The sequence below is a fragment of the Sitodiplosis mosellana genome, unplaced genomic scaffold, assembly GCF_009176505.1.
Source record: "Sitodiplosis mosellana isolate CC-2019 unplaced genomic scaffold, AAFC_SMos_1.0 Smas_scaffold_6181, whole genome shotgun sequence".
In the NCBI taxonomy this organism is placed as follows: Eukaryota; Metazoa; Arthropoda; class Insecta; order Diptera; family Cecidomyiidae; genus Sitodiplosis; species Sitodiplosis mosellana.
Genome location: NW_022601422.1, coordinates 1,013,132 through 1,041,060, shown reverse-complemented (window position 1 = coordinate 1,041,060; position 27,929 = coordinate 1,013,132). Strand labels below are relative to the sequence as shown.

Here is a 27,929-nt window from a genome sequence, read left to right as displayed (position 1 = left end):
TTTTTTTTGTTTGTTTCGACGAAGGGAAGAAGTGTTTGTTTTGTTTTAAATTTGAATGAAATATTCTTCCATTTTCATTAACCCCATATCAAAGTTGTACGGCCGCATAGACTTTTCAACATTCTTAATGTTTGCAAAAATAATTCGATTCATTCATTGTTTTTTTTTTTTTCTTTTCATGCACTTACTTAAGTCCATTACTCTTTTCGATTAATCGTGCTTTGTTTCCATTTTGAATTTATATGCTAAATGCTTTTTTTCTCTGGTATCATTCTGATATTTACAGTTTCATACATCTTTTTATCAGCTGGGCTGACTCTATTCTCTTTCCGATTTCTCTTTTATTTTTGTTAAATTTTTGCGCTTTCAATGCGCGACCGTCACGATACATTACAGTCAGTATAATCTATCAAGTTGAGAGAGAAAGAGAGAAAAAAAAGAAGTTCGTTTGAAGGAGGAAAGGGAAAAAAATCGAATGAAATTGCCCTTTTTTTATTCTCTTAATGAATTCTCAATCTAAATGCTAGAAATTTGTGAATAACAATTTGTGTATTTTCCATCGGTTTTCGATTTAATATTGATTCCATTGTAACTTCTAGTCTTACCAGTTAGTTATTTTATTAATATTTTCTTTTTTTTCTTTCCTCTTGTCATTCTTTGCTTTGAGCCAACTTTCTGCTTGGTCATCGTCTTCTATATAGTCGTATGTAATTTTGATTTTTCTTTTCTGTTATCAGTTTTAATGTACAATTCATTTTGATGATTGATTATTGTTGTCATGCTCTCGATTTTTCTTCTCACTTTAAATCCTTTTTGGTTTTTTTTCTTTTTGCAATTTAACATCTAATACTTTACAATTATGTGATCTGGTGTGATTTATCTTATCAGCTGAACTATCAGATTTTTAGTTAGTTTTATTGTTTGTTCGAAAATAGTAAACTGACAGACAAAGTTGAGATGTATGCTACACTTCTTCCTTTTAGACGTAACATTTATGTGTTGGTTTGCTGAGGGAATTTTGTGAAATAACCTCGTGCAGCTTGGCGTCATTTCCTCCACTTCCATATGTTTGCAATGATGTTTGAACTTTGACAAGCAAGCTTCTACAATACAAATTAAATGCGAGTGGAGACGCCACAAAAATGACTCCAAAATAGTCGATTAATGATCGAACTACTTTCTATGATTTTTCAAATCATGACTGTGTGTTGGCTGCAATAATGCAATGCCCGTTCATTTAGCAAACATCTGTTTCATCACACATCTGGTCCGCTTCATGAGTCTGGTTGGTGATTTTCCAAACATTTCTTCAAGATTTTCCTTTTCGAAAAATCTTAGTTTAACTGTATCATTTTCTTCGTGGTCGAGGAGCTTTCTTTTATTTTTTGAAGAAAATGGAGCTTCCACTTTTTTTTATAAAAGCACAAATTCTTCATGGAGGAAATTTGAAGAATGAATGAATGGAAAATAAGTGGGAAAGTGAGTTCCCGAAAGAAAAAAGTGTACCTAGTTTCTTATGATAGCTGAAACCAACGACTGCTAGTGTCGAACGTAAATGCACGTAAATGCTGCATAATATTAAACGCACCCATTAATTTTTCATTGTTTTCCTATTAAGAATGGATGCGTTTAGTATTATGTGACTTGACACTAGCAGTCCATGGCTGAAACGGTTATCATAACAAACAAAACTTGATTCACACCAAATTTGAAATTTTTCAAGGTTGTTTCAGCATTTTTAAGTGGTCGATACATTCAATGGTGAGCAATGAGCATGTATTCTCATGCTGGATGAACATCGAACTTTAATGAAGAAATTCGTTTGAAAATATTTGGAAGTACGATTTCACGAGTTGTTTATTCGATGCACATATAAAAATCACCAAACGGAAAAAAACCGAATTTGGGTATAATGGTCGTATAATCTATTGATTTTTTTTTCATAATAACGGTTAATATTGCTTATTTCTTGGCGAGAAAAAATTGACAATTTTCTCCATTTTTGTGCCATCTCTCTGTATGTAATACCGTCATAAATTTTTTTTAACAATTCATCCCATTCAAATTTACTGTGTACTCGGTACTCAGTAGACTTGTTTGTTGAATTCTATCTTGGCGGTGTGTTGGGCCCATTTAGCATCCATCCACGCAAACATTACGGATTGACGCACTCAATTTGTTTTAAATTGAAAACTTTCAATCCTGTGTCCTATAAAATGTTCATCTAAATGCAACATTTCCTTTGAGATGCTCATCTTTGTTATAACTAGTGAATTCGAATTCGAATACGATATCGGATTTTTTGACCGAATCGCAAATCATTTTTATTTGTTTTTTGTAATTTAGGGATTTTTTTTTTTCATTTTTTTTTCCTCTTAATTGTTAATACTATTAAATATAGGTAAATATCATTCAATTGTCTAAAGATGTTTTGAATTATTCAATAATTCACATAATATTTTTTTTACATAAATTATGTTAGTGTAGTTTGATTATTGTTATGAATCAGAATGTAAATATATATTTATAGATTTATTTTGCATGTGTATAAGAATCCAATGAATTTTTTTTTCTTTTTGAAAAATGTTAATAATATTTAAAAAAAAAAATATAAACTAAAAAAAGAGAAAGGTTTGAAGAAAAAAAGAAAAAAAAAAGTCGAAAAATGTGTGTGTGTGTGTGTGTTTTCGTGTTAACTTATGTGTTTTTGAGTCATACGTAAACGACATGCGGTTTTTGTGATCGTCTCGTATCAAATCGAAAATCGTCAAATTTTTCGTAATGATCAGGCTCTTCGATTTGCTCTTTCATTGTGAGCTCCCATTGTCGTAGTGCACGGTATTCATTTTCGACCGCCTGCGCAGCCAAATATCGTTCCAATTCCAATTTGTCGACTTGTTGCGGTACGATGCGCTCGTTGACATTCTTCCGTTCGGTCATGGCGTTTCGGCGATTTTTCATGCGTCGCATGTAGAATAAAACGCTCGTTCCCGTTACAACAATCAGCAATACACTGAGCACAGCACTGACAATGGTTACAATGTGCGCTGGACATTTTATATCGCCGGCCGACATATCTTTCATCAAATGACGCGTATGTCGTTGTGAATCTTCCCATAAATCGCATGCAATTTCATCGGCATCCAAAATAAGCACATTGTTAGGCGTTGAATTGTGAAGATTGTGGTTGGCATTCGATGCTTCCGCTACTGTCGTTGCTGCTGCTGCTGCTGCTGCTGCTGTCAACGATGATGAAGATGGAACTTTTGCAATAGTTTTACTATTGCTTGCGGAAACAGCCGCTACACTCACACTACCACCCGTTGACAATCCACCATTGCTAGTTTCACCAGCGTCGACATTTTCATTGATTTGACCGTTTGTCAAACGCCAGAGCCACAACAACGAGCAATTGCACACAAACGGATTGTTTGCCAAACGTAACCGATGCAAACGATCCAATGGAAAATGGGCTGCGTCCAATGTGTGCAAATCATTGCCACGTATCGAAATCTCTATCAAATTCGGATTGCCATGGAACAATTTCGATGGAAGATCAGCAAACGATGGATTCTCATCAAGCGTTATTATCTGCAGAAATGTGTTGTCGACGAAAGCTCTGCAATAAAAGAAAAAAAAAATAAAGAAAATAAATGTAATAAAATGGATATTCACAGTTTGATTGGAAATTGCTTCGAAGATGCGTACACAATCGCATCGATGGCAAACCGAATGGATGGATCTTGAAAAATTCAAAGCTCCAAACACAATCGAAATCACAGCGATTCATCATCTTTGCTTCACATTGAGACAGGACATACAATGACAAAATAATTTGATTTAACATTGTATCGAATATTTCTCGATTTACCCCGAAGACAGACACCCCAGCATGTATGATTGTATGATTCAAACGGTTTGTTTGCCCATTTTCATTGCCTAATTTCATAAGTCATGCTTACCTCACTGACTCACCCATCAATCTATGATTTACTCATCTTCGTTATCGCTGCCGTCGTCGTCGACACAGACCTTGTGCATGCAAAATGCAAACAATCGGTAAATCCGATCGACGAAACAAAAGCATATGCATATGAGAAGCATAATCCCAGACGATGTAAACTGAGAAAAGTTTTAAATGCATCCCCTCTCACTCTGTCTCACCTCCTCTCAAACCATTTGTTGAATAATATTCGAGCAATTTTCGCTACATGAATATTTAAACGGATGTTTGATGTTTCTGTTCGCTCATTCAACGGAATTAATGGGGAAAATGCTTGGAAGAAATCAAAAACCATCGAATTGATTGTATACTTTCACTTCTCGTGAAATTCTTTGTCTTCTTTTTGACTGTTTTTGAAATTTTCTTTACGGCGTTTTTTGGTGGCGGAACTTTTGTTTTGTGCTTGTCTCAGTTTCTTCACTCTGTTCGAAGGGCATGGTTCATTGTAAGCTGAAGCAGAAGCCAACAGACTATTGATTTGTTGTCTGCTGTTCCATTTGTAGTTTATGCTATTGCAATGATTGCTCTCCTTTTATTGTATCGACTTTATAAACATGCTTTGTGCAAACACACACACACACACACAGAGAGCAAATTCAATAGAATTTGAAACAAATATTATGCGAATCTATTTAAAATAATGTTGATTGTTTGTTCACTTCGGCACGAGTGAGAGACGAAGTGCGACCAGTCTCAACGGGATTGTGTTGCAGCAGCAGCAGCAGTAGCAGCACCGCCCGGTGGGTGGTGCACTGGATTTGTTTGAAATTTGCGTACATTCGAGCATTAATTTATTTATTATGCCAATACAAGTTTTCCATTCATTACAGTCGCAGCGATGTCAACTATGTATGTGCGTTTGTATGCAGTATTCGGTGAAATTCAAAATCAAATTCCCGATCTCTCGACATCGTTAGCAAACATTTCGAGACAATCAATAAATGACTGCAACAGCAGCAAAATCCAAAATTCGTCAAAGTCTATAAATAATCGAAGAAGCCGATCGTCGTTTCACACCGTCACCATTTCCATTCCTCTCCAGAACTCAAACAACAAATGGTCATTTCATTATCGATTTTATCTTTCCGTCCAGACGAAGATACAGAGACAATCCATAGATGCGCTCAATTGCGTAATTATCAAGATAAAATGGAATGTATTGAATCGGATGTCGCACTATCGCTGTCTATGTGCTGTGTTGACACGGGGTAGAACAGAAATACCAAACGCGCATAAAATCAACGAAATAGAGTTAAAATAGTGAAATTGAAAAAAATTGACAAGAAATAGTGATCGTTGATATTTTTCCCAGTTTTCGGTACTTTCTTGTCTTTTCGAAAACACTAGACAATCAATGACGGTGTCAAACACACAGAAGAACATCAGAATATATATGAAAAAATTGCGAAATTATGCAGAAGAAAATAATTTAGTATAAACACTGAGCTATTTTAAATAACTAGAGGAACTAGCTATAGAGAAAATTTGTGCCTAACCCCATGTGCTGCGCATAGAATGTGTGTATGTTGTTTTGTCGCGAAACAAACGGTGGAAAAATCAATTAAATGTTGTGATGTGTGCACAACAAAATGCGGAATGTCATTCCTTTCGCAAATACCACTCTTCTATGCGATTCGTTCGTTCATTCGTTCACTCCCAGTCCAGTTCGTTTCGAAAAGAACAAAAGCGTTTGATTAATTTTATGCTTCAGTTGGAATGAAATTTGATGACGTTCCCAAAGGGATACAAATGTTAAAATAATCACATAATAATATTGAATTTTGGATTCATCATTGTTTCACCATGGGCCGAGCAATCGATTTACAAATGGTCAACAACTGAATCGCCAAAATTTGCGAATAACATTTTCAATTTTTTATTTCGTCAACAACAACAATGCTAATACCACCGTAAGTGGACATCAAATGAACGAATGCTTTGAACTCGACTGGGAAAATTAGGTTCATAATGTGCGTGTATTCACCGTGGTCTGCTGCTGTCGTGGCTAACGCTTTCTCAATTCAACAGCACTTTTCATTACGGTCGACTGTCGACACACACACAGCCAAATCAATCAAACTCAATCATTATTCCGCAATTCCGGCGGAAAAGGATTACACAAAATGATGCATTGATGAACATCTGTCAAATGACGTCAGTTCTTTTTTGTGTCCAATTTCATTTTCAAGAGAAGTTTCAACAATGCTCAATGAACTTTAATACACAAATGCCTTTCGAAAAGTTTGATGCCACAACAAGCACATTCCGCTATGTTGTTGTTCATGAAGAATCCAGAATGAGCGGCATCGAAATGATTCATTCCATATGAATTTAATAACATTGTTCGTGAGCATTTTCTTTTGTTCTCGGGCCATTTTCTGAATTTGCATTTTTAGGCATTTCGCTTGATTGCGAATTGAACAATCAAAACCATTTTCCCCAGTCGGCGATCCATCCGCAATATATATATATATATATATATATATATATATATATATGTTGAAAGAGAATTGCAACTGTTTCGGGGAAATTGGCAGGAAAAAAGCAACACAACACAGCCGGGAATGATCCGTTGCTGTTGTTGAATGAGGCAGAGTGAGGTGTTCAAAGTTTTTACACGACCGCATCGAATTGATTATGGTGTTGATAGAAAATTGTGTTGCTATGACGAACTCTTTGTGGTGGAAATATTGACAGTCATGCACATGGAACATGATTGCGAATGAAATTGCCGGAAGGAGCAAACCATTATAGCCAAAGTGTACCTGCGTGAATATTTTTTAAAATTTAATTCATCGCCCAAATCGATGCCAAATATGAATAATTGTAACATTTCAAAGGACTACTATTCGTCATGTATCTAGAATGATGACGGTCAAAATGACACTATACCTTTTTGCTGGCAGCAAAAAAGGCTATAGATAGCACCAGTGCTTCAACTCTATTAAATTGCTGGTCGACAAAATAAATTGTCTACATTTGTGCAAATTGTTAATGACATCCGGCCATTGAGTTGGGACAGAAAAAAAATTTCATCGATTTTACCTATCTTCATTTTGAATTTCATTTTGGTTGGTCTCCGTCTTAATTTTCTAGCGTATTTTTTTTTTTTGTAGCAACAAAATATGCAAAACCGTTCGAACCGACGTCTATATAATCAGACCATTTCATCTCATTGACCATAAATCATCATCAATTCAATCAACTTAATTGACACATTTGCTAGCAAAATTTCTTAGCCACGGCTCTGAATTCATTTGCGAACCACTTTTTTCGGGTTTATCGATTTTTTTCCACACTCTTCAGATTTTATCATGGTGGACTAAAAAAAAACGTGACGATAAAACTCATCTCCAGTTCAAACGGAATTGAAGTATAAAAAGAGAGCTGAAAACCACTATAATTGGACCGAAATCAAGCACGATTGAACCTCACAACGAGATGAGTACAAGTACACACCGTAAAAATTGTGATGGAACGTATTAACAAATGAATACACAGTTTTTTGTGGTTTCTTTCCATCATCACACACATTGTCTGGCCTATTGCACACCAACACATAAAATATAGGTGATGAATTTGCTGCCATGCCTCTTTCCAGTCTCTTAATTTAAATAGTCTGTAAATAATCACCTATGAGCATTTGAGGATCACTTTCATTACGAAACAAGGAATAAAAAAAAATCCATGCATCACTTGTGTCTGAGTCAAACCACTCCATTTGCATTTAAATTTTTCATTCTTCCGATTTAGACAATAATTAATTACACTTTGGGTCAAAACCATTAGACTAGTTGTCGTTGTTGTTGTGTGTGCGTTTGGGTCGAAAAGTTTTTGTCTGATGATGCATCATTTTTTTTTTGTTGATATTGCGATGGTTTTATTTATAAATTCGGAAATCTCGCCCAAAGTGCGAAAAGTGCATGCGATTACCATTAGTGAGGTAAATTAATTAACACATTTGATGTGGTTTCTGTTTGTCTGTCTGCTCAAACTCAACCGGGAATATTCATTAAGTTGGAATTGTTTTTGTTTTTGTTTCAAAGAACAAAAAAGCACATGGTCGAATATATTTCGTACGATTGTATGTGTGCGTGTGCTGCGAGAAATCCATCATTTTCATGTGATATGGATATATCGTTTCAGGGGGTCGTGCCATTACATTTGACACGGAAAATTTGCGTCGCACATCATTCGGCTTGCAATAAAAAAAAAATATATATATATATATATGTGTGTGTGTGTCTGTGTGTACGGAGCAAACTGAGAGATTTTATATGGTTGTTTACGATGAACGAGGCCGAAGAGATAAAAAGTCATTAAATAAAGTTCTCACCTTTTTTTTCCATCGGTTTGAAGAAAAAAAAACTGCTTTATTTATATTTGGTTTCGTTTGATTGTGCTGATGCGTGCATGCACGGTCATACGAACAATTTGCTAACTCTTCTCACACAGTCAGCGGAAAAGTGGGAGAGAGAGATAGAGGGAAAGAGCATGAAATGAACAGATGGCTGAGTGTCGCACGCGCAAATACTTCTCGGTGTGATTATTTACTTGACGACCATTCGACACGGGGCAGGTATAAAAAGAATGTCATACAAACACAACCTGTGATATGGCCTTTGATTAAAAGCCAACGATATTGCATTGAATCGCATATGTTAAAGGTCATGACATTAATTATATAGCCTCGCCACCATCTTGCGCTTTATCAATCCCACTCTCTTTCTCTCATTTCAAAGAGCGCATTTTCGCATTCACACACAACTCGTGGGCGGCTTATAATTTATGCTTCTTTTCTCGACGCTTGTTTTTAAACGCAAACAATTTGTTTAGCAGTTTTTTTCTTCCTCTCTCAGCTCTCTTTTATCCAAATATTGTGATTATTCATTTCCGTTTCGATGTGGAATGTTGAGCAACAGCGTGCAATGTGTGCTTTATCGAAATTATGGGTGAAACGATGTCACCCTCTTGATTTAGAATTCTTTTGAATTTCGATGCCGGGCATTTCTCTCTCTCTCTCTCTTTCTCTCTCTCTCTCTCTTCCTTCCTTCTTGCTCATTTTCAGTTGAGTAATGAAAAATGTTTTATGAGTCAAAAAGTAAAATTAATTAACTGAAACCTAAATGAATGAGAGAAGAAAGAGTCGGACGCAGAGCAAAAATGTAACATTGAAAGTTGAACGCGGAGTAATTTAGTGGGTGAGAGAGAGAGAGAGAGAGAGAGAGAGAGAGAAGGAGCGAGGAAAAAATGAGCAAAGGGAAAGTTCTAAAAACATTAGCAAGTCATTGCATGGCCAAATTGGTCGTGGGGTGTGTATGTGTGTGTGTAAGTGAGTGATTGTATATGTGGTCGCTTTTTTGCATTGCGTGCATTGCCTTTTATTTTATTTAGATTGTCTAAATATATAATTATAATTTATTAAATTTATATGCTTGAATAATAATCTTTCATTCTCTGCAAGACCAGAGTCTCGCTAGGTATTGTTTTGTGGTTCCTCCTGCACCAAATGGGTTTGTGATTGCACAGCAGAAAAAAAAATGCCAGAAAAAAAAACAAGCAAACAACAGAAAACCGGCAAAGCCGTCAGCAGTCAAATGTAGATTAAAAACGGAAGACACAAACTCGTATACACGCAAATCAACAACTGAATTAAAATAAGTGAATAGCATAATACGAAAAATGGGCATTAGATGATTGTTTGCGAGCGTGCGGCAGCAAAATAGCGTAGTGAATGATTACAACTGAAGAAAATAAACGAAACTTTTCCCATTTGTACACGGAAAAAAGAATTATATGTATATGAAAGTATGAATAGGAAAATGGAACGCTTGCGCGACAATGTTCATTCAGCTTCAACGAAAGAAAAAAATAAAATGTCAAATTTTCTACCGGATCACATATTAGGACTCTGCAGCCGCCCTCGATCGTATCAGCAAATGTTATGTATTTATAAACGCGCACCAAGTCAAAATAAGTCATCAATCATCGCCCATATAAATAATATGCCAACGCAGAACATTTAACGACCAATGACGAAAGAAAAAAAAAACAGAAATAAATGTACACGGATTTTCTTTCTCATTTGCACAGCATTTACGGACTGCGTAAAATTACAGTGGGCCGACATCGCTCGACCCCGCCGATTTAATCTCGCAAACAGTCTGCCAACAAGCCACTAAACTATTCCGAAATCCACATGCAATCCGTGCGCAATGTCACAGTCATTAAAGGTTTCAACAAGAAACGACATTTCTTCTTTTTTTTTTATGAGCAAAGAATGTAACGAAAAAAGGGTGTAATCGAATATACTGATGCCATTTCAATTTCAGTCTGACACCAATTTAGCTAAATTTCACATTTTTGAAGCTATTCCTAAGAGACTACAATAAAACTCTTGTTCTTGTTATTTAAGATATTCTCCACAATGATGACTATTTCCCCTATTCTTCAGAGTTTAATCACCTTTTGTCTAATCCAACAACACCAACGAAATTGTATCATCAACCACCCAATACTTTGTTCTCTGCTCTTCTTCTTGCTTTAATTTAGTCGTTCCATCGCTCATACACGTTTTCCGATTTCATTCGGAAATGTCTGTCATTCTACAAAAAAAAAAATGTACTTTAATGGCATCGAGTTCAAAGCCATTTTGATGTCCTCCGTTCAAAATGTGCAATTTGAATCTCATTTAATGCAAGATTGATCAGCGGTTTCGCCTGCATTTCATCATAATTAAATTAACGACCTTTGTGTGAATCCCATCGAGAGCAATTCATCATTATCATTAATGCTCGTCGTCTTTGTGCATTTTTCCTTTCATCCCCAATCTTCCAATTTGATACTAGGCAAACAAAAATTGAATCTGTTGAATTGATGCAATCAGAACCCCACGGTATTTTTACCGCATTACTAGTAGAATATACTAATGTCCAAAAATGGAAAATATATTTTTTTAGTCCACAAAAAGCGACAATTTGTATGAAAAATCATTAGGTGCCTCAAACTTTTGGCCGGTAGTGTATTTCTAAAATATTCTATTATCTGTCTGTTCTTCATGAATATTTTTGTCGTTCTGCAGCAGATCATATCAAGATCCGCATTGATTGCCTAACAAAAATGGTTATTTATAGGCCCAATTTATTTCCAATGAAAATAACCGAAAAAAAAGAGAAATGAATGGTTAAATGCAATTCATTTCAATTAAAACCATTTCTCGAGTAAAAAAAAATCGAATTGTCAATTGGATAAAACCAAAAGCAAAACGATAAGATGAGATACTCACGACCAACCAATGAAAATATACCACGTCGCTGGAAAAATTGATGCAATTTCTGAATCTATTGGATTGAGTGGATTGTATTTTTCGCTCGAGATTTTCCATTAGCATTTTTTATTATAATTTCAGTGGAGCAATTTGAGCTGTTCCGTTTCATTCGACTTGATTCTCCCCTTTAATCGGTTATGAAAGCCAAAATACAAATTGTTTACGTGCAATTGGAGTCATTCAAGCAAATGCAAAAGATGATATAATTCAAGGAAATGAATGGAATAGAAACAAATACTGAAACGGAAGAAAATAACAGAAAAAATCAAGACTATGTGCCATTGTTATTGGGAAGCAATGAAAAATGCGAGAAAATGTGTAGGAAATGAAGAATTTAATAAAAAAACAAAACAAGCCAAGATAGAAGAATGTGTTAGCTTTGGTCTCTATGAATGGGATAACTTGAGATTAAAAACAATGAGAGATGAGTGAAATGGCGTTAACGCTATCTAGTAGAGTTGTGAATTAGAGGGGAGACGCAACCATCAATAGATATATGAGCATGATGATGCAGAGTTTTTTTCTTTGCCTTCTTTCTTGTTTTTTCGTCATACGCGGCCGCGCGCGCATTCAGCACACAAAATGTTTGTTCGCTCAATTGTTCAAAAGCAAAATACACAACACATCAAATAAAAGTTAAAAGAGATGTTGATAATGATGATGTCGAAATGGATGCAAAATGGGGAATGCCAACACAATATGGATGAGGAGAGAAGGCGATGGAATAAAGGGAACGGGCAAGCGAGCGCCCCAATGAAATAACAGAATAATCGACGAAATATAAATACGTTTTGTTTGGTACAATTGAAATCGGTTGATCGAGAAACAAAAGAACTTAACGAAACAAGCAAAAGGAAACAAAACACACCAGAATATAACACAGAATGAGAGAGCGAGAGAGAGAGAGAGAGAGATAGAGAGCAAAAAGTAAGCGAGAGCAAGAAGATGATGATGATGATGAAAATACAAACAAGTCTGCACACATAAGGAACAAAGATAAACGAAATCGACGAAAATTTAAAGTGAACAAACAACGTGCACAAATACAACTGGATATAAATGGGAAAATGCACGACAATGACGACGACGGCGATTGGAACATTCGGAGAACATGGTGAGCAAATACACAAATGAAAACAAATGTTGCAATGTTTAAGCACGACGCCAAACAAAGACCGAAATGAGGGAAAAACACACAACCAACGCACGCACGCACATGCATAGGATGGTGAAGAACTCAAGGCAGCTGGAAAAAGTAAAAAAAAAAAACAAAACAAAAACAAAACAAAAGAAAATTGAACGGAAAATCGAACGCGATGAAATGAGGCGAAATAAAGAAATAGTGTGCTGCGGTAGTATGTGTGTGTATGCGGCAGTTATAAACGAAACAAGAAATCGCTTCGCCATTGTTGCCGGAAAGGGAGCCAGCAAACACTTCCATTTCCCTGTTTGAGCGAAAGGAAACAAAAACACACAGCAACCAGAAAAAAAAGTGAACAATGCACGAACAAATGATGGATAAATCTTTCGAAACTATAACATGTACCAAGTTTTTGCATTTTTATTTCCTCTCTCGCTGTTTTGTTCTGAGATCGATACAACCAACAATTTCCGCATTGACATGTAGTTTGCGTCGTATTTTCCTTCGGCTTAAAGACAATCAGTGGAAGCTAAGGAACTGATATGTCAACGGAATTGAAACGTTCGAAGTGCTCAATACTATTATTATGGGTGTGTCATCGGAATTATGGCTGTCGATCATTTAAAATTGGCGCGATTGACATATTATGACACGGCTCCGATCATCACATTCGACATCATTTACAAAGAAAATCTTTCAAGACAGTTAATACTTCTCAGACGAGGGAAGAACAACACGAAAAGAGAAAAAAGTTACCCTCGACACTCATTAAACAAGCACACAATTCTATTACATTCTTCGTAATGAATTTGCCCATCACTTTAATTAGAAACATTCTTTTGACTTTGCATGAATAAGTTTGACGCAACCGCTGGAGTAAAACATCCAGGCAGTCGACGAAAAAAGTGGCGGTAACAACAAAGGGGGTTGACGCTGAACTCGGACAGAATTGATCATCAAAAATAATTACTCCGAAAAATAAAGAGTTTTTCTTCGTTTCGTTGGAGGAATATGGACGCATGCGAGAAATGAATGCAATTAAATGCATTCGAAAATGCCACCGTTTAATGGGCGGTGAATGAGTACAAAAGAATACGGGAAATGAGATGCCGTTCAAAATATGCTATGTATGCGCGCAACAATTCAAAAATTAACAATGAGAAACAATTATTGTGCTTATTCAATACGGCAACACAGACATACGCAAACACCAGCAGGTATTCATTACCAGTGGAATTTGTCGGCATTAGTTGAATATTGACAACGTCCGATCTATTTTCTTGAATTCTGTGTGTGCCAGCTCTTTCTCATTCATTCTCCTCGCATACATTTTGTTGTTGTCAACCGACAAACTTAATAATGTATTTTTGGAATCCGCAACTTTATCTCCCCATTCAGACAGACAGACAGACAGAGAAAAAGCTTTTTCCGTTTCGCTTTAGCTCATTAGTAACCGTTATAGTTATTTAGTGCGATGCGTTTTTGTACACAATTGCATTTATTAAATCCGCGTTCCGTTCCGTTTTCTATTTGCTCCTTCCATCTGCTACGTACACTGAACTGTAGCTTTTGTTTCAATTAATATTTGTATATATGTGTGTGTATTTAATAAACAAAGGCAAACTAAGTTCATTGTTCGTGCATCGTTTTCCATTAAAATATTGCTTTCTATCTTGTTTATTCAATTTTGCTCTGTATTTACTTGTGAGTATTTTTTTGCGTACTCAACTCAACGTAATGCTCTGCTAAATTTGATCTATAGCACACGAAGCAAATGGCCAACTTGTGCAGCTCATATAGATGTCGTTTATTAATACTCAATCAGTTTACAGATTTCTCCCCTGTGATGAAATAACAAACCGATTCTGAGAGAGGAGCTTGGGTAAAGCTGAGAAAACAAAAGATTTCAACCGAACAGCCTCTGTTATTGCTTTTTAGCGAGAGAGAGAGAGAGAGAGAGAGAGAGAGAGAGATTCAATCAAAATCGACAAAGCAAAACGATTTGAATAATTAAAACGGAAACTTTTTTGTTCTTCAATTTATGGAGGATTGGCGGTGGTTCGCTTCACGACAAAATACTGTGTTGCTACAAACATTCTATTTAATGGAAATTAATTTGTTCGGTATTTTTAACATATTTCTCGCTTGCGGTGATTTCAATTTTTCGGTAGACTATGAAAAATTGCACGGTATCAAACAATGAAAAAACGGCCAAATGAATAGCCAGAAAAATTCGTCCAAAAAAAAAAAAATTACAATACAAAAAATGTAGCCACGTTTTATTTATGCCGAATAAAAAAGAATGTACACATAGAAATAACAATTTGCTGCGATCGTGGTGCTCAGAAAAGGATTCGCTTGGATTTATTTTCCAGCAAAAGGAGGAACAACAACGAAACAAAAAACATTTGAACAGTTTGAAATGAAAGCTTAGGGCTGTATGTGTTGGTCGATAACAGCCGCAATGCAATTCAACAACGGATGGACGGACGGATGGTCGAGCATAACTTCTCTCTCTCTCTCTCTCTCTTCGCTCGTACACGGCGCACATGTGGATATTGTTTATCGAGCACGAGTTATTATTGTGCGGCGAAAAGAATACTGCGGCGAAAATGAAAAATAAACTCACAATCGCATGCACATAAATTGCACAAAACGCTTTTTTTCCAAAGAACGAAAAAAAGGTAGATGAAAAAACAAAAGCGAATGGGGAAAAAATTAAACGAAAACAATGCTTAACAGTTTCAAACATTCGGCGGAATGATGGAGAAGAGCGTTGGAATGCGCGCAAAACTTCGAATAAATAGAAGAAAAAAACGGGTAAAATTCAAGAAAGAGAAAGAGAGAGAAAGGTAGAGAGATGTCTAACACTCAACTCGATGGAAAATGACTGATTATTTTGATCTGATGTGTGTGTGTGTGAGAAAGAGAGAGAGAGAGAGAGAGAGAGAGAAAGAGAGAGAGAGAGGAAGGGAGTGAATGTGTGCACTTGTATTGCTTTTAAATTATTTGTTGATTTAAGTGAAGCACTCGCACTCTCTTCCTCTCTCTCCCTTTCTCTTCCTACGAATCGTGCTTGTGTACGTTTCTCACAATCGTCCTTTTGCCTCATGCATCATCAACCGAATCTCGTCGTCGTCTTTTGTGTTATTGGATCTCTCACAGCGTACAGACAAAGAAATCCAATTGCTCGACAAATGAAGAATAAACGCAATAAATTAGAAATGAGCTTCAAAATACACCATTTAATTGTTTGAGTTCAATTTAAGAGCGAGGGTGGGTGAGCAAGAAGCAATGCACGGCCTTTCGAGGCATTTTGTATTTTGACATTTTTGGCACCATGGTTACTCCCGCAAAACAGTTTTTCGTGCGAGATAAACAACGTGTTTCTGTTTATATTACTTGACGCGCCTTCCATTTATCAATTGAAAACCCGATGAAGTATTCTCAGTCATTTCCCATTTTAAAAGCGCACGCTCGATGCATGATTGCTCATTTTAAGCGTAAATTCAGTCTGCTGAAGTGCTTAAATGGCTTGCCATCGATTTTTCATTTGCACTGAACAGCTCCTTTTGCGCCACCGTACCGCTACGTTACGCTCGTTAGTCAGAAACGAAATTAAAATATAATTATTACACAACATTTGCTCATCGAACCGATGGTAACAATCATCACTTGTGTCCTCTCGCACATTTCTCCCATTTGATTTCTCTATCCCTCTTTCTCTCTCTCTCTCTCCCCCCACTCTCTCTCTCTCTCTCTCTCTGTTATTGTTGTATCACGCCAATTTTACCGTCTTTTTCACATTCAAGTTATTGGTTGGTGGCAATTCTCGAGGTGACTGTTGCACTTTCACTTTTCCTCTTTTTCTTTCCTTTTCATCAGTACTCTGTCTCATGCTTTCTATCTCTCTTGCTTTTTTGTCATCATTGTACGCAATAAGACTGTTTATGATGCTTGCAATCAGCAAGCACATTTTTGTTTTATGGCAAATTGAATTCGTGACGTTCGGCATATTTCTTTTTAATTGCAACGCATATAAAATTTCGCGGTAAAATGAAAATCAACAAAAATACATTGTTCCAAGTGATTGCATCAGCGGATGATGACGTTTATATTAGTTATTGGGCTGGTAAACGTTAACATGAGTACAAATTAAATATAGCCCAAACCAATAAACATTCTTGCTGAGATGGCAATTGATATTTTTTTTTCCTTCCACACACACACACACACACAAAGTTTCGATCAACAAAGTTTTGCACCATGATTGTTTCCCTTGCGGGAGTTTATGATAAGTCTTACAATTGCAGAGACAAGATCAAACGGGAACATTCAGATCTTCTGATGCCGCTTAGAGATTTTCAATAGATTCCCGAATATAAAGTAATGTGCCCATTAGTGCGTCAAAAAACTTTCTTTTGCAAGTACTTTTTCCAGCCAGCGCCAGCGAAAAAGTTCAAAGGAAAAAGTTGTCGAACACAGAGAGAAACAATCGCATGAATAAAAGCATTTTTGATTCCGTTGCTTCGAGAAAAATAGACAGATGTGTCAGGGAGGGCAAGGCGACGCCCTGCTTGCTATCGAACAAAATCGTTTCCGTAATAAAGTCGGAAACACATGAAATAAAGCGACTGACATCGAATCGGTACTATTAGTTGAGAGATCAGTTAGCTTTTTACAAATATGATATGTGACAATAAACGACTTGCCCCATTTGAAAACAGCTAATTTTGGACATTACAATGAAATAGCAATTGTTTTGTAATCAAAATGGTTGTTGAAACCTCCGAAAATGCGTCTCGTACAATTCATTCGAATAAGCAGCCATTATTTATGACATTTCGCTTTATATTTTCGCATTTCTCGAATTATACGCTATTTCGAATCCGATTGAATATGAACTACTCACGAATTGTGTTCAATGTTTTCCGAATGAAATCGTTATGTCGAATCTGTTTTGTGCTTTCATTCTGCGCGGAAACCATTAAAGTTACGAATTTTAATCGGAAGCATATTCCTAGCGGAGCTTGAACCGGAAATTTGATGTTGAACTCACGATGAAACTTTTATCTCATACGAAAGTGAAACTGGGTGAAAGTAAAAGTTCTTTTCCGCTGTTAGATGTTTATTATTAGATGTGTATGGCGCAAAGTGCGGGACAGCACGAGAACATTTTTCTTATTGAATTTATGAACAGGTCACTTCTTGCATCTATCAATTAATAACAACAATGATTCAGTTAACATCTTTCGACCAAGAAACAATTTGCCGCTTTTTTTGAACAAGAACATAAGAAGGTCTGTACAGTGTACACTGCACACGTCATGATGATGAAACAGAGGGACATGAGTAATTAATATAACATTTGTAGATTTGGGGATGAAAATTTGAAAATGAGTATTTCAGAGAGGTTAGAGAGCGAAGGAGATAGAGAAATTTTTGAAGAAACTAGCATCCCTATTCATGACACTTTACCTCAAAAGATGGCACAAATTAGGAATTTAAAGAGAATGGCTTTAAAGAGAATAATTTTGAAGCCGTTCCTTTCGACAGAATGGTCCTAAAATCCAAATGTTGCTCCGCTCTTGATGGCAAATCATCTGTTAACACTGAACACATAGTCGAGTCATTAGCGTTTTGATGTAAAAATTAATCCATTTTTAATTTGGTGGTGAGCATCTGGTGCCAATGTAATACAATAGAGCCGCCGAATTTGAATTCCGTGTGTGTGTGTGTGTGTGTGTTCAATCAAAGCTTCAATTTGGCAAAAGTAACTCGATACGAAAGTGAGATAAGGCAAGATAAATTCAAAATGTTTCGGAGATTTGTGTGTACATGCGAATCATATGTGTGGAATGCAGTTCAACTGTCGCTTGTCGAAAATGGGAGGGCGACATTAGCAACAAACATACACAGAGGGTTGGAGAATGAGATATGGAGAGTGCGCACAGAAGCGACATCAACGCAGTAAAATATTAAATGAATCTATTCGAAATTTGTATAAATAAACAAACGAATTAATTATTTTAATGATGTTTCTGCTTGTTGTTGAGCATGTTTTGTGTGTGCAGCCAGATCGTTTTCATTAATTTTTCTCTGTTCATCTCGTTTGTTTGCATGTGTTTTTCCGTCGCTACGGACTACTTTTTTTTTCTGCCGATTTTGTTGTTCGCTCTGTGATTTCAGTGAAAAGTCACAAACAAAGCTTTGAGCTCTCACTCTTTCTCATTTTACATCAACTGGAAATAATTATGCACACATATTATTGTGAATAGGTTGTGTCTAGGCGAGACTGTTGGATGTGTGTGTGTGTGTGTGTGTTTGTGTGTTTCGGCTAAAGGAAAAACAAAGATGGAACAGAAGAAGGAGAAAAAAGCGTACACAATAAACAGTAAATAACGTTTCCCCCCCCCCAAAAAAAAAACGGTTGAATGCGCCTGAAGCTCTTGAGTACACAAGAGACGACAACGTTGGTCCCGAAATAAAGAGAAAGCAAGCGAACGAGCGCTGGCATTTGTAATTGTGTAGCATATGCGTCATGTGCCAAATGAATTTTAACTAAAAACCCATCTTTTCCCAGCGTTGCATTTACGATTTGCTTTTCGTGTTTGTGCGACGATCCGCAGAAATTGCTTTTCGCCCATGCACATACGCAACTTTGTCACATACTCACATACTCAGAAAGATTCACATTAAGCGAATCAACGGCAAATATGATTCAAAGATGTGATATAAATGATGAAAATTCACAAGCCAAATCCTTTCGACGGTTCAAGCAAAACAGTCACAAGATCGGAGCGAAAAAGAGTGAGAGAGATAGAGGGAGGGAGAGAGAGAGAAAGTCAGGAAATCGGCGTCAGATTTTATTTCTTATGCTCGGTGTAAAATGTTTCGTAAATTTGTAAAATCAACAAATGTACTAACCGAAAAATTTGCATTGCATATTCGTTGATTTGCGAGGCGTTTGGCGCGTCGAATGTATATTATTCAAAATGACAAATTTTAGCATGTGTATGTGTGTGTATTTGCAATGAGAACTCGTTTGTACACACAAATCAACGTGATGTCTGCAAGATCTGCCGCCGCAAGGCTAAATATTGTTTCATTCCACCACACACTTGCAATATTCCTTTGGCAGCCATGGTGTGTTTCTGTCTGTTGAATCATCACTTGAGACATATATCAAGACAAATACCATAGCAGAAAACCTCACTTTTCATCTCATAGAATCTGCGATAGAAAATCGAGCGGATGAAAGGAAAAAAACGACTCTCTTGCCAGAATGGGATTTCGTTTTTTATTGACATTGTGCACAACAAAAAACGAGAGTAAAACTCATTAAAGTGTAGTTTCAAGTCAAAGGAGTGTTTTACTTTTTGAGGCACTTGTCACGCAGGGGATGTACATTTAACGTCAATTGAAGTAACATTTTGAGCATTTACAAAGAGAGAGAGAGAGAGAGAGAAAAGATCTATGAATATTTTTGTGAGTGAAATGTTCGGCCTTTGGCCAAAATCAGACACTTCTATTCCGTTATTCCGTTAAAGTTGACAAAAAGGCCTATATTTGAGTGCAAATTGACTTTACACATGAGAGTCATGTGGCTCTTGCTTCGACCATCACACATGAATATCACAGATGCCCTCTCACATACGTTAGGCTACATTATTAATTATAAGAGCTATGATTATTATTATTGCAATCATCATTATAGAGAAAATAAGAGCATCAAGATGCGAATCCAGTGAAATAGGAGAAAGGTGTTGTGGTTCAGAGTTTAAATAACGAATGAAATAAGCACGACGACATCTATGTGACATGAATTACATATTTTTCCATATTAACTACAGAAATTATGAATAATTTCAGAACAGACTTGTTGTCTGCAAATACACTGTAAATTCCATGGGTAGCAAACAGCAGCAGCAACAGCTATCAACAGTATGGTAATGGCAAAGTTGACGACAGCGATAGTAATAATAATAATAATGAAACGAAGTACAATTAAAAATGAATGCGCTCACTCGCTTTCTGGTTGTGTGTCAACCTAAACTGGCAAGGGAATAATTGTTTGATGTGAATCCTGATGGAGTACACATAATATTTCGTATTTTGATTTATTTGAATTTCATCACACACAAACACATAGTGTTTTGACGCTGCTTCTGCTGCCGTCGCCATTGCCACGCACCCCAACCGAGTGTTCACACAGTTGGATAACCAAAATTAATGGAAAAAAATTTCATCAAACTCAATTTTCCGCATTATTCTGCATGTGGAGCAACATGATTGTTGGCTTAAATAACAGCCACTGTGAACAGAAGGCTCCTTCACTCGGCGCCTTCATTGAAATGAATTTGCTGTTGTATTTTTTACCCACCATTTTCATTCTCACTTGTGATTTTGTGGCATTGCTTCCAAGAGGAGACGAATCGTCTGCCTCTTTATAATACTCTGTTCACCAAACCGCTCGTATCAATTAGCGACTAACCAAGCAGTGCAATTACACATTGAAATTTCGTATAGAAAAAGGCTTCTTCATATGGTTTTGCTTTATTTTATGCGAATAAGTCTGACTTTTATGGTGATTTCATTGCTTTCTTCCTCACGTCCAAGTGATTTAATTAAGGATATGCGGTGTCATATACGCAGTCAACTCATCGACGTTTTCGATCGACTTAATGAATATTTAAAAAAAAAACGCGTCACATGGATTTAACTTACCTCGAATCAATTTTCAGCAGCCGATCCAATTTATCCAGATGCAGCTCGCGTAAATGGAACAGATTTAATAGAGCTACCGGTGGTATGGACGTAAAACTATTGCCACTCATCGATAAATACGATAAATTTGATAATCGACTTAATTGTTGTGTTGGCACAATCTGAAAAAAAAAAAAAAAAAACGCAAAATTGATAAAAACAAATCAAGTTTTCTGAAACGATTTTGATTCAGAATATTCGAGAAAAAACAATATATAGCAGTAAATAGTAAATGGTTTGAAATGACATCAAATTTTAAAAACAGTTCATTTTGTATATTATGAAACATTTGTTTATAAGAACCAAATAAAAATGTACAAAATTCGATTGATAGATGTAACAAATGCCCATTGTAAAATTTGAATAATGTATGGCTCTAATAAAATATTATCGTGCATCATTCAGTATAAATGTGCAGTCATTCGACGATAAATGAGAACGGAGGAGTCGAGCTTCACAAACAAAATTATGTTTTCGATTAATTCAAATTCAAAATTGATTGGAAGATTGATAATGGTGGTCCATACGAAAGGGGAAAATTAATGGTACTCAATGAAGCAGCGGACTTGTCGGCATACTCGTGGATTCAGCATTTCACTTGCTTTGGCGATTCGTGAGTTGCCGAAGCATCATATATGCAGTGCACTCGATATTTAACGTGAAAACCTATATTCGATACATCGAAGTTGGCCGAGGTATGATTTCGTTTGCGCGTAGCGCGTAAGCAATTCACTTGCGATATAACGTGAATCCCTATTTACTATATATCGCAAGTGAATTGCTTACGCGCTACGCGCAAACGAAATCATACCTCGGCCAACTTCGATGTATCGAATATAGGTTTTCACGTTAAATATCGAGTGCACTGCATATATGATGCTTCAGCAACTCACGAATCGCCAAAGCAAGTGAAATGCTAAATCCACGAGTGTGCCGACAAGTCCGCTGCTTCATTGAGTAGTTGAATGTCCGTTGGTCGAAAGCATCAAAATCTATTCAAGCACAAATCAAATATTTAAGACATCCCCGAACACGTCACTAGCACTTTCCTCACTCACACTCACATATCTATTGATGAGATGTAAAACAACGTAGGGTTGTTATCATAGCAATAAAGGAAAGTATGTTTCGTTGTAACTAATGATGTTGATTGGTCATTTTTCCCACCAGTTGTCGCGATTTTTGGACAACTGATAAGAAATAAATGGTTTGGAGCGAAAATGTAATGCAGAAAAGTTGAGCGGAAAAATGTCGATGATGAATGAGCGGAAAAGGGATAGCTATATAGTACACTGTATAGCAAACTATATAGCTATCCCTTTCCATTTGATATTTTTCCGCTCAACTTTTCTGTATTACATTTTCGCTCCAAACTATTCAAATAAGAGTACTGCCTGCAGCAGAGTTATAAAGGACCTCGAATACTATAATTTTACTGAAGATATTAAGTCATTATCTCTTATCAGTTCCGCGAAAGTTGAAAAGCGAAAAACCGCCACAACTTTTGGCATGGCAACATACTGTCTTTTAACACAGACGGAATCAACAGAAAACAATTTAAAAAAATACAAATCGAACATACTTCATTTTACACTTGCCAAAACTCTTATCGCAACGACTATTCAACGCCCACACAAACGTACACAAATTATATATTAAACGAAATTTTGAAAGGCATTTCGAAAAATGACTCGAACGAAATAATTGGAGCACGGGGATTATTTATGTAATTATTTGTGTAACTTGTCGTGTATCTTAGTAATAACATCATCAATGTTGGCATTTTCTCGAATAGGCATGGTGAGTCTTGCGACTGAATAAACGCATGATTTTCAGATAATAATGGGCGAATATTAATTTCGTTGAAGCAAAATAAGCATTTGACTGAGAGTGAGAGCGTGGAGAAGAATGGAAGAGGGAGAGAGAAAATGGAGTGACATTTATGTTGAAAGACCATCTTGTATATCATGTGCAAATGCTGTCGAGAATATATATATGAGCATGGCAACGAAGCAGCAGCAGCAGCACATTTGCGAATATAAATAATAATTTCCCATTCAAGTGCGAAAGCAGAGACGGCAGCATCTATAAATCTATGGATTCAACGAAATAATTAGATTTATTTTCATCACAGTAAATGACTAGTTTTATACTATTGTAACGAGTTGAAATTGTTCGGTTGTCATGTGCGCTCGAGACGCAGTCGATGTTGTGTGTATGTGTGTCTGCGTTGAATGTGTGACCGAGTGACTTGATTGCTGAAACCACAAATGAATATGAGAGCGTAAATGAGTGGGCGAGCGAACGCAACACAATTAGTTTGATGCGCTTAGGAAATACTTAATAATAAAGCCGTTTAGCATTGATGATACCGAGGCTAATTGATTTCGGATGCCTTAAAGCGTGTCATCATACAAATAGGCTTATGCAAAATCATCAACTTGGCTTTTTCGATGTTTACATTCAAGTCCTTATTATCAATGCCGGTCCAATTTGGTTTATTTATCATAATATTCTCTCATGAAAATTGCGATTCACGAATTGTAATTCTTGCGAAGAATCAAAATTCATAGCTTCAAAACCAAAGTTCGCGCAAATCACTTTGACACAACAAAAAGAACTTCAAATAAATCGAAAAAAGGTGCATTTGTAATTTATGTGAAACATTTTTTTTTCGTTATCAGAAAACCTAACGAACAAATTCATTAGTACAAAAACGTAATTTGATGCGACCGTAAATGCAATGTGCAAAACTCTTTAGTTATCACTTTTTATGCAACTGAATTTTTACCATCTTCCTCTTTTGATTTTTATTTGTCAAAATCGTGAGCGGTATGGAAGCGAAACAACACCCGATCAAGATTCGGACGGATGATATTACATTTTTATGAAGTGCACGGTACGGTGAAGTTTCCTGCGCGAATGTGCGCGAGCCACAAGGAGCTAGTGTGTGAGTTTTGCTTGATTTTGAGAATGTCAATTATGAGATATACGAGTGTTAGCAAACGAACTGGTCTGAATTGTGATACCGAACATAATGACATGCATTGTTGTTCGCATTGCGGATAACATGGGTAACAACAATAGGGAACGGACGATGACGACGAGGAGAAAAACAGCAAAATAGATAAATGGAGAGAAAGCGAGAGAGAGAGAGAGAGAGAGAGAGGAGGAATTGAAAAGAAGAAATGGCAACAAATACAAAAAGTGCTGAGATGAAAAGCGACCGGCTCGAAGATGGTATGAACGAACGAATGGTCGCTTTGGTCTCGAGCCATCGAGACATATATAAGAAAAAGTTGTCTACGCTTTGACTTTTTTCTTTACTTTACACTTCGTTTACGGTTTCCTCTCATTTCAAATAAATGTACTTATGCAAAGTTACACATTTCTTCAGGCCATTTCGTCTCTTTTGCATATGCGTGTTCTTTTTTCACATTTTTTCTTCTCTGTATAAAAGGCTTGCATTTTAAGAAACGTCATTCGATGAAATGAGGAAAAATCTTTTCCATCGTTTTCTTTCTCGCACCACTATCATCATTATCATAGTAAAGTTTTTTTTTCGGTCGAAATGTCGTTGAGCACATTTTCAAGTTGTGCAACGTCTTCAATTTACCGTACCTATTGCACAAGCCATGGTTACATGAAACATCAAGAAGTTTTCGAAGCAAAAGTGTGGTTCGACAGCTAACTACCACAGATCTATGGACAACAAACGAAAGCTATGCGCTCAGACCACTGTGCTCATTGGCACAAACTCTCCAAAGTCGTCGATTCGAGATAAAAACCATAATTTTCATCAATTTCGATTCCAGTTCATTTCATTAAAATTGTGTGTGGCAACAAATGTTTGCTGTGTGGCAGAAGTATGCCCGGGTGAACGCGATACGCTTTGATGAAAGTCTACAGTCGTTCGATGAGGCTTTCATAATTTTTATATACATTTTAAATACTGAACGCCTAGGCTTTCATTGCTATTCTCACTTCTTTCGTGCATTCGTAGCATTGAAAGCCTAGGCGTTCAGTATTTAAAATGTATATAAAAATTATGAAAGCCTCATCGAACGACTGTAGGCTTTCATCAAAGCGTATCGCGTTCACCCGGGTGGATATCCATGCCATGAAATCGTTGAGATAATCCAAAAAAAAAACACTCAAAATTTCAGATCATCCAACAACAAATCATCATTGCAAGCAATTTTTGGAAATTACCGTTATTTTAATTTTCTCCTGATATTTCCTGCTCTTTGTAACTAGGAAGACTGGGAATGAGATGTCGCCAATTGTTTTTGGCATAATTAAATGAGTTCAGTCAACCGGAATCAGGCTGCTGGCGATTTTTCTGCTGTTGAAATCTTAAACATTGTTTTGAAAGAAACCATTTTGAAATGCACGCTTGGAAAATTACGGCGATATTTTTTTCAAGGAAGAGGTCTTATCCGGAGCTCATCATTTTGGTATGGTATTTAGTTACAAAATCAACTTAAATTATCCTCAATGAACATAACGTTCATGCCTACGAAATCCCTTAACGAAAACCATAATTATTGTGCATGAAATACTCTTGCACTTGTTCCTTTCATCGAGCACAGACTGTTGTGTGTTCGCTGTTTGGTTCGCTAGCGGTATCCCATTTTGCGTTGTTTCTGTGTAGCAGCTCTGGGCGCTGCCTCACTCTTTTTTCTGCCACTGGATTAATTGTTTCGAAAAGATAAAGAGGTATAAACAAACAAAAAATAAGCCACAGCATATACAGATTTTGGCGTTGCTGCAAATATTTTTGAATTTGTGACGATATTATTCGTTGGTGCAAATTTAATTTATAGATTTGATCTCACTCGCGCAGCATAGCGGAAAATTTTCTATCCCCCAAGCCATTCCATACACTCGAACGCATTTAAATGCTTTTCACTTTTTGGCCGTGCCATAGCTATTTGAATTCATTCAATGAGTTCAGAGTGAGTGAGAAAATGAGAAAGCGAAAAAAATGGTGCCGGCAAAAGTTATAAACAAAAGCACACAGATTGAGTAAACAACCATGAAAATGTGAAATTGCTCTCAATGACAACGGTTTGTTCAGCAGATGGCTGGTGAATATGTGTGTGTGAACAGCTGCTTAATATCATTATGTGTATTCGTAATGCGACTGAAAGGAGGAGGATTAACTTCCTGTCAATTTATTCCATTTTTCTCTCTCCCGCTTGCTCCCACCTAGCCCAAACCCTCTAACTCGATCTCACTCTCACTCTCGATTTATCAAACCCGGCAAATATAACACATTCTTTTGCATTTTAGCCATTTTCATGACACCTGTAATTAAAAACGTTTCGTTTGTGCCGGAAAGTGGGAGAGAGCTTGTTGAAATGATCGAAAAGGGCACAATCAAAATGCAAAAATCCGACAACATTCACACAAGACGAAAAATATTTGACAAAAAATAAACTGTTGAGAGGAAAGAGCACCATGTTGCCGAAGCAACAACAGATTGGAACGAGCTCAGTTTTCGGAATTAAGAGGGCATTAAAAACATTCATTTCCGTCGCATGAAAAACGCACAGATATTTATGCGACGCATATTCTGCCCTCATGCTAACTACTCATTCCACATCCGAGCGCAACCATTCAGCCACATCACTGTAGCACTATTAATATTTTTTGGGAGGAAAACTTTCGAATTTATGAATTTTCACATTTTTTCATTTCACGGTTTTTCATTAAGCAAATACGATTCAATATGTGAAATAGAAAATAGTCTAATGAAATTAACAACCAAATCGAAAAATCCATACTTTCTCAATGGATAAGAGACATATTTTTAGTTCGAAAAGTGCCTATTAAGATTTCCGTGCAATCAATCCAATTATGGTATATCAAATGAAACTGCAATCTCAAAGTTTCACATCAATTCGGAAGTGATGCTCCGAAAGGGAAGAAAATGTAAAGAAATTTTATGCCTGAGTTGTCATAACACAAATAAAATGCTTGAGTGTTGTTTAAATCATGATATCGCGTTCGTTCGTTCCATTTGCATGCAATCGAAAGATTTGTGTATATCAAGAAAAAAATGTATTGAAAATACGTTCTTCCATTTGATTGCGTTGAATATATTGGCGTATTTTTCCCTCTAATACGAGCACCAGCAGACGGTTTCTGGGAAAAATGCGTCTCTGATATTTAATGTGTCATTCGTAATCGTAGTCAAATGCGTAAAATTTGAGTTATTATGATACGAGTACGTGTGAATGCACACGCACAGCCCCCTCTACCCAACACCATTGTGGCTGTCATGTGTTCGTTCTACCATTTCAATTCTTTTGAATAGAAAATCCATATGAGAGGAGAGAATAAGGAAAAAGAAGCGGGAATGTTTGACTTCATAACGAGAGATAAGCAATAATCGAACACAAATTTGCGTGTTCACTGTACTCAAATATGCCGTACATACAAAAATCACATTGCACGAGAGATATTTATCGGTCGGAGAGCGATCAGAAGAAATAAAATCATCATCATCGTACAAGTGGCGCGCGATTGGGCTTGTTGTGTTGAATTTTCGTCTTTTTTGGCTGTGTGGCAGTTGCTCGTCAAGAGCTCGTAATCTTTCGAATTAAGTTCGATGTGACAAAGAGGACTGCAGTGAAGAGAGAAGAAACGCAAACGCGACTAGTGGATTTATTGTGTATGTTATACAT

At 36.6% G+C, this 27,929-nt stretch overlaps 1 protein-coding gene across 6 annotated transcripts in view; it reads right to left on the bottom strand.

The window, feature by feature from the left end:
- Positions 1 to 156: 156 nt before the first annotated feature.
- The window catches only part of LOC129576133 (protein slit), a 300,168-nt gene continuing 272,395 nt past the window's right edge, over positions 157 to 27,929 (bottom strand). For all 6 annotated transcript variants that reach the window (XM_055460719.1, XM_055460723.1, XM_055460724.1 and 3 more), the window contains 2 exons: positions 21,199 to 21,359; positions 157 to 3,619 (listed from right to left, as the gene is read on the bottom strand). In XM_055460719.1, coding sequence (XP_055316694.1) covers positions 2,713 to 3,619; positions 21,199 to 21,359 — 1,068 coding nt within the window. In that variant the 3' untranslated portion in view covers positions 157 to 2,712. The remainder of the gene's footprint in view (positions 3,620 to 21,198; positions 21,360 to 27,929) is intronic.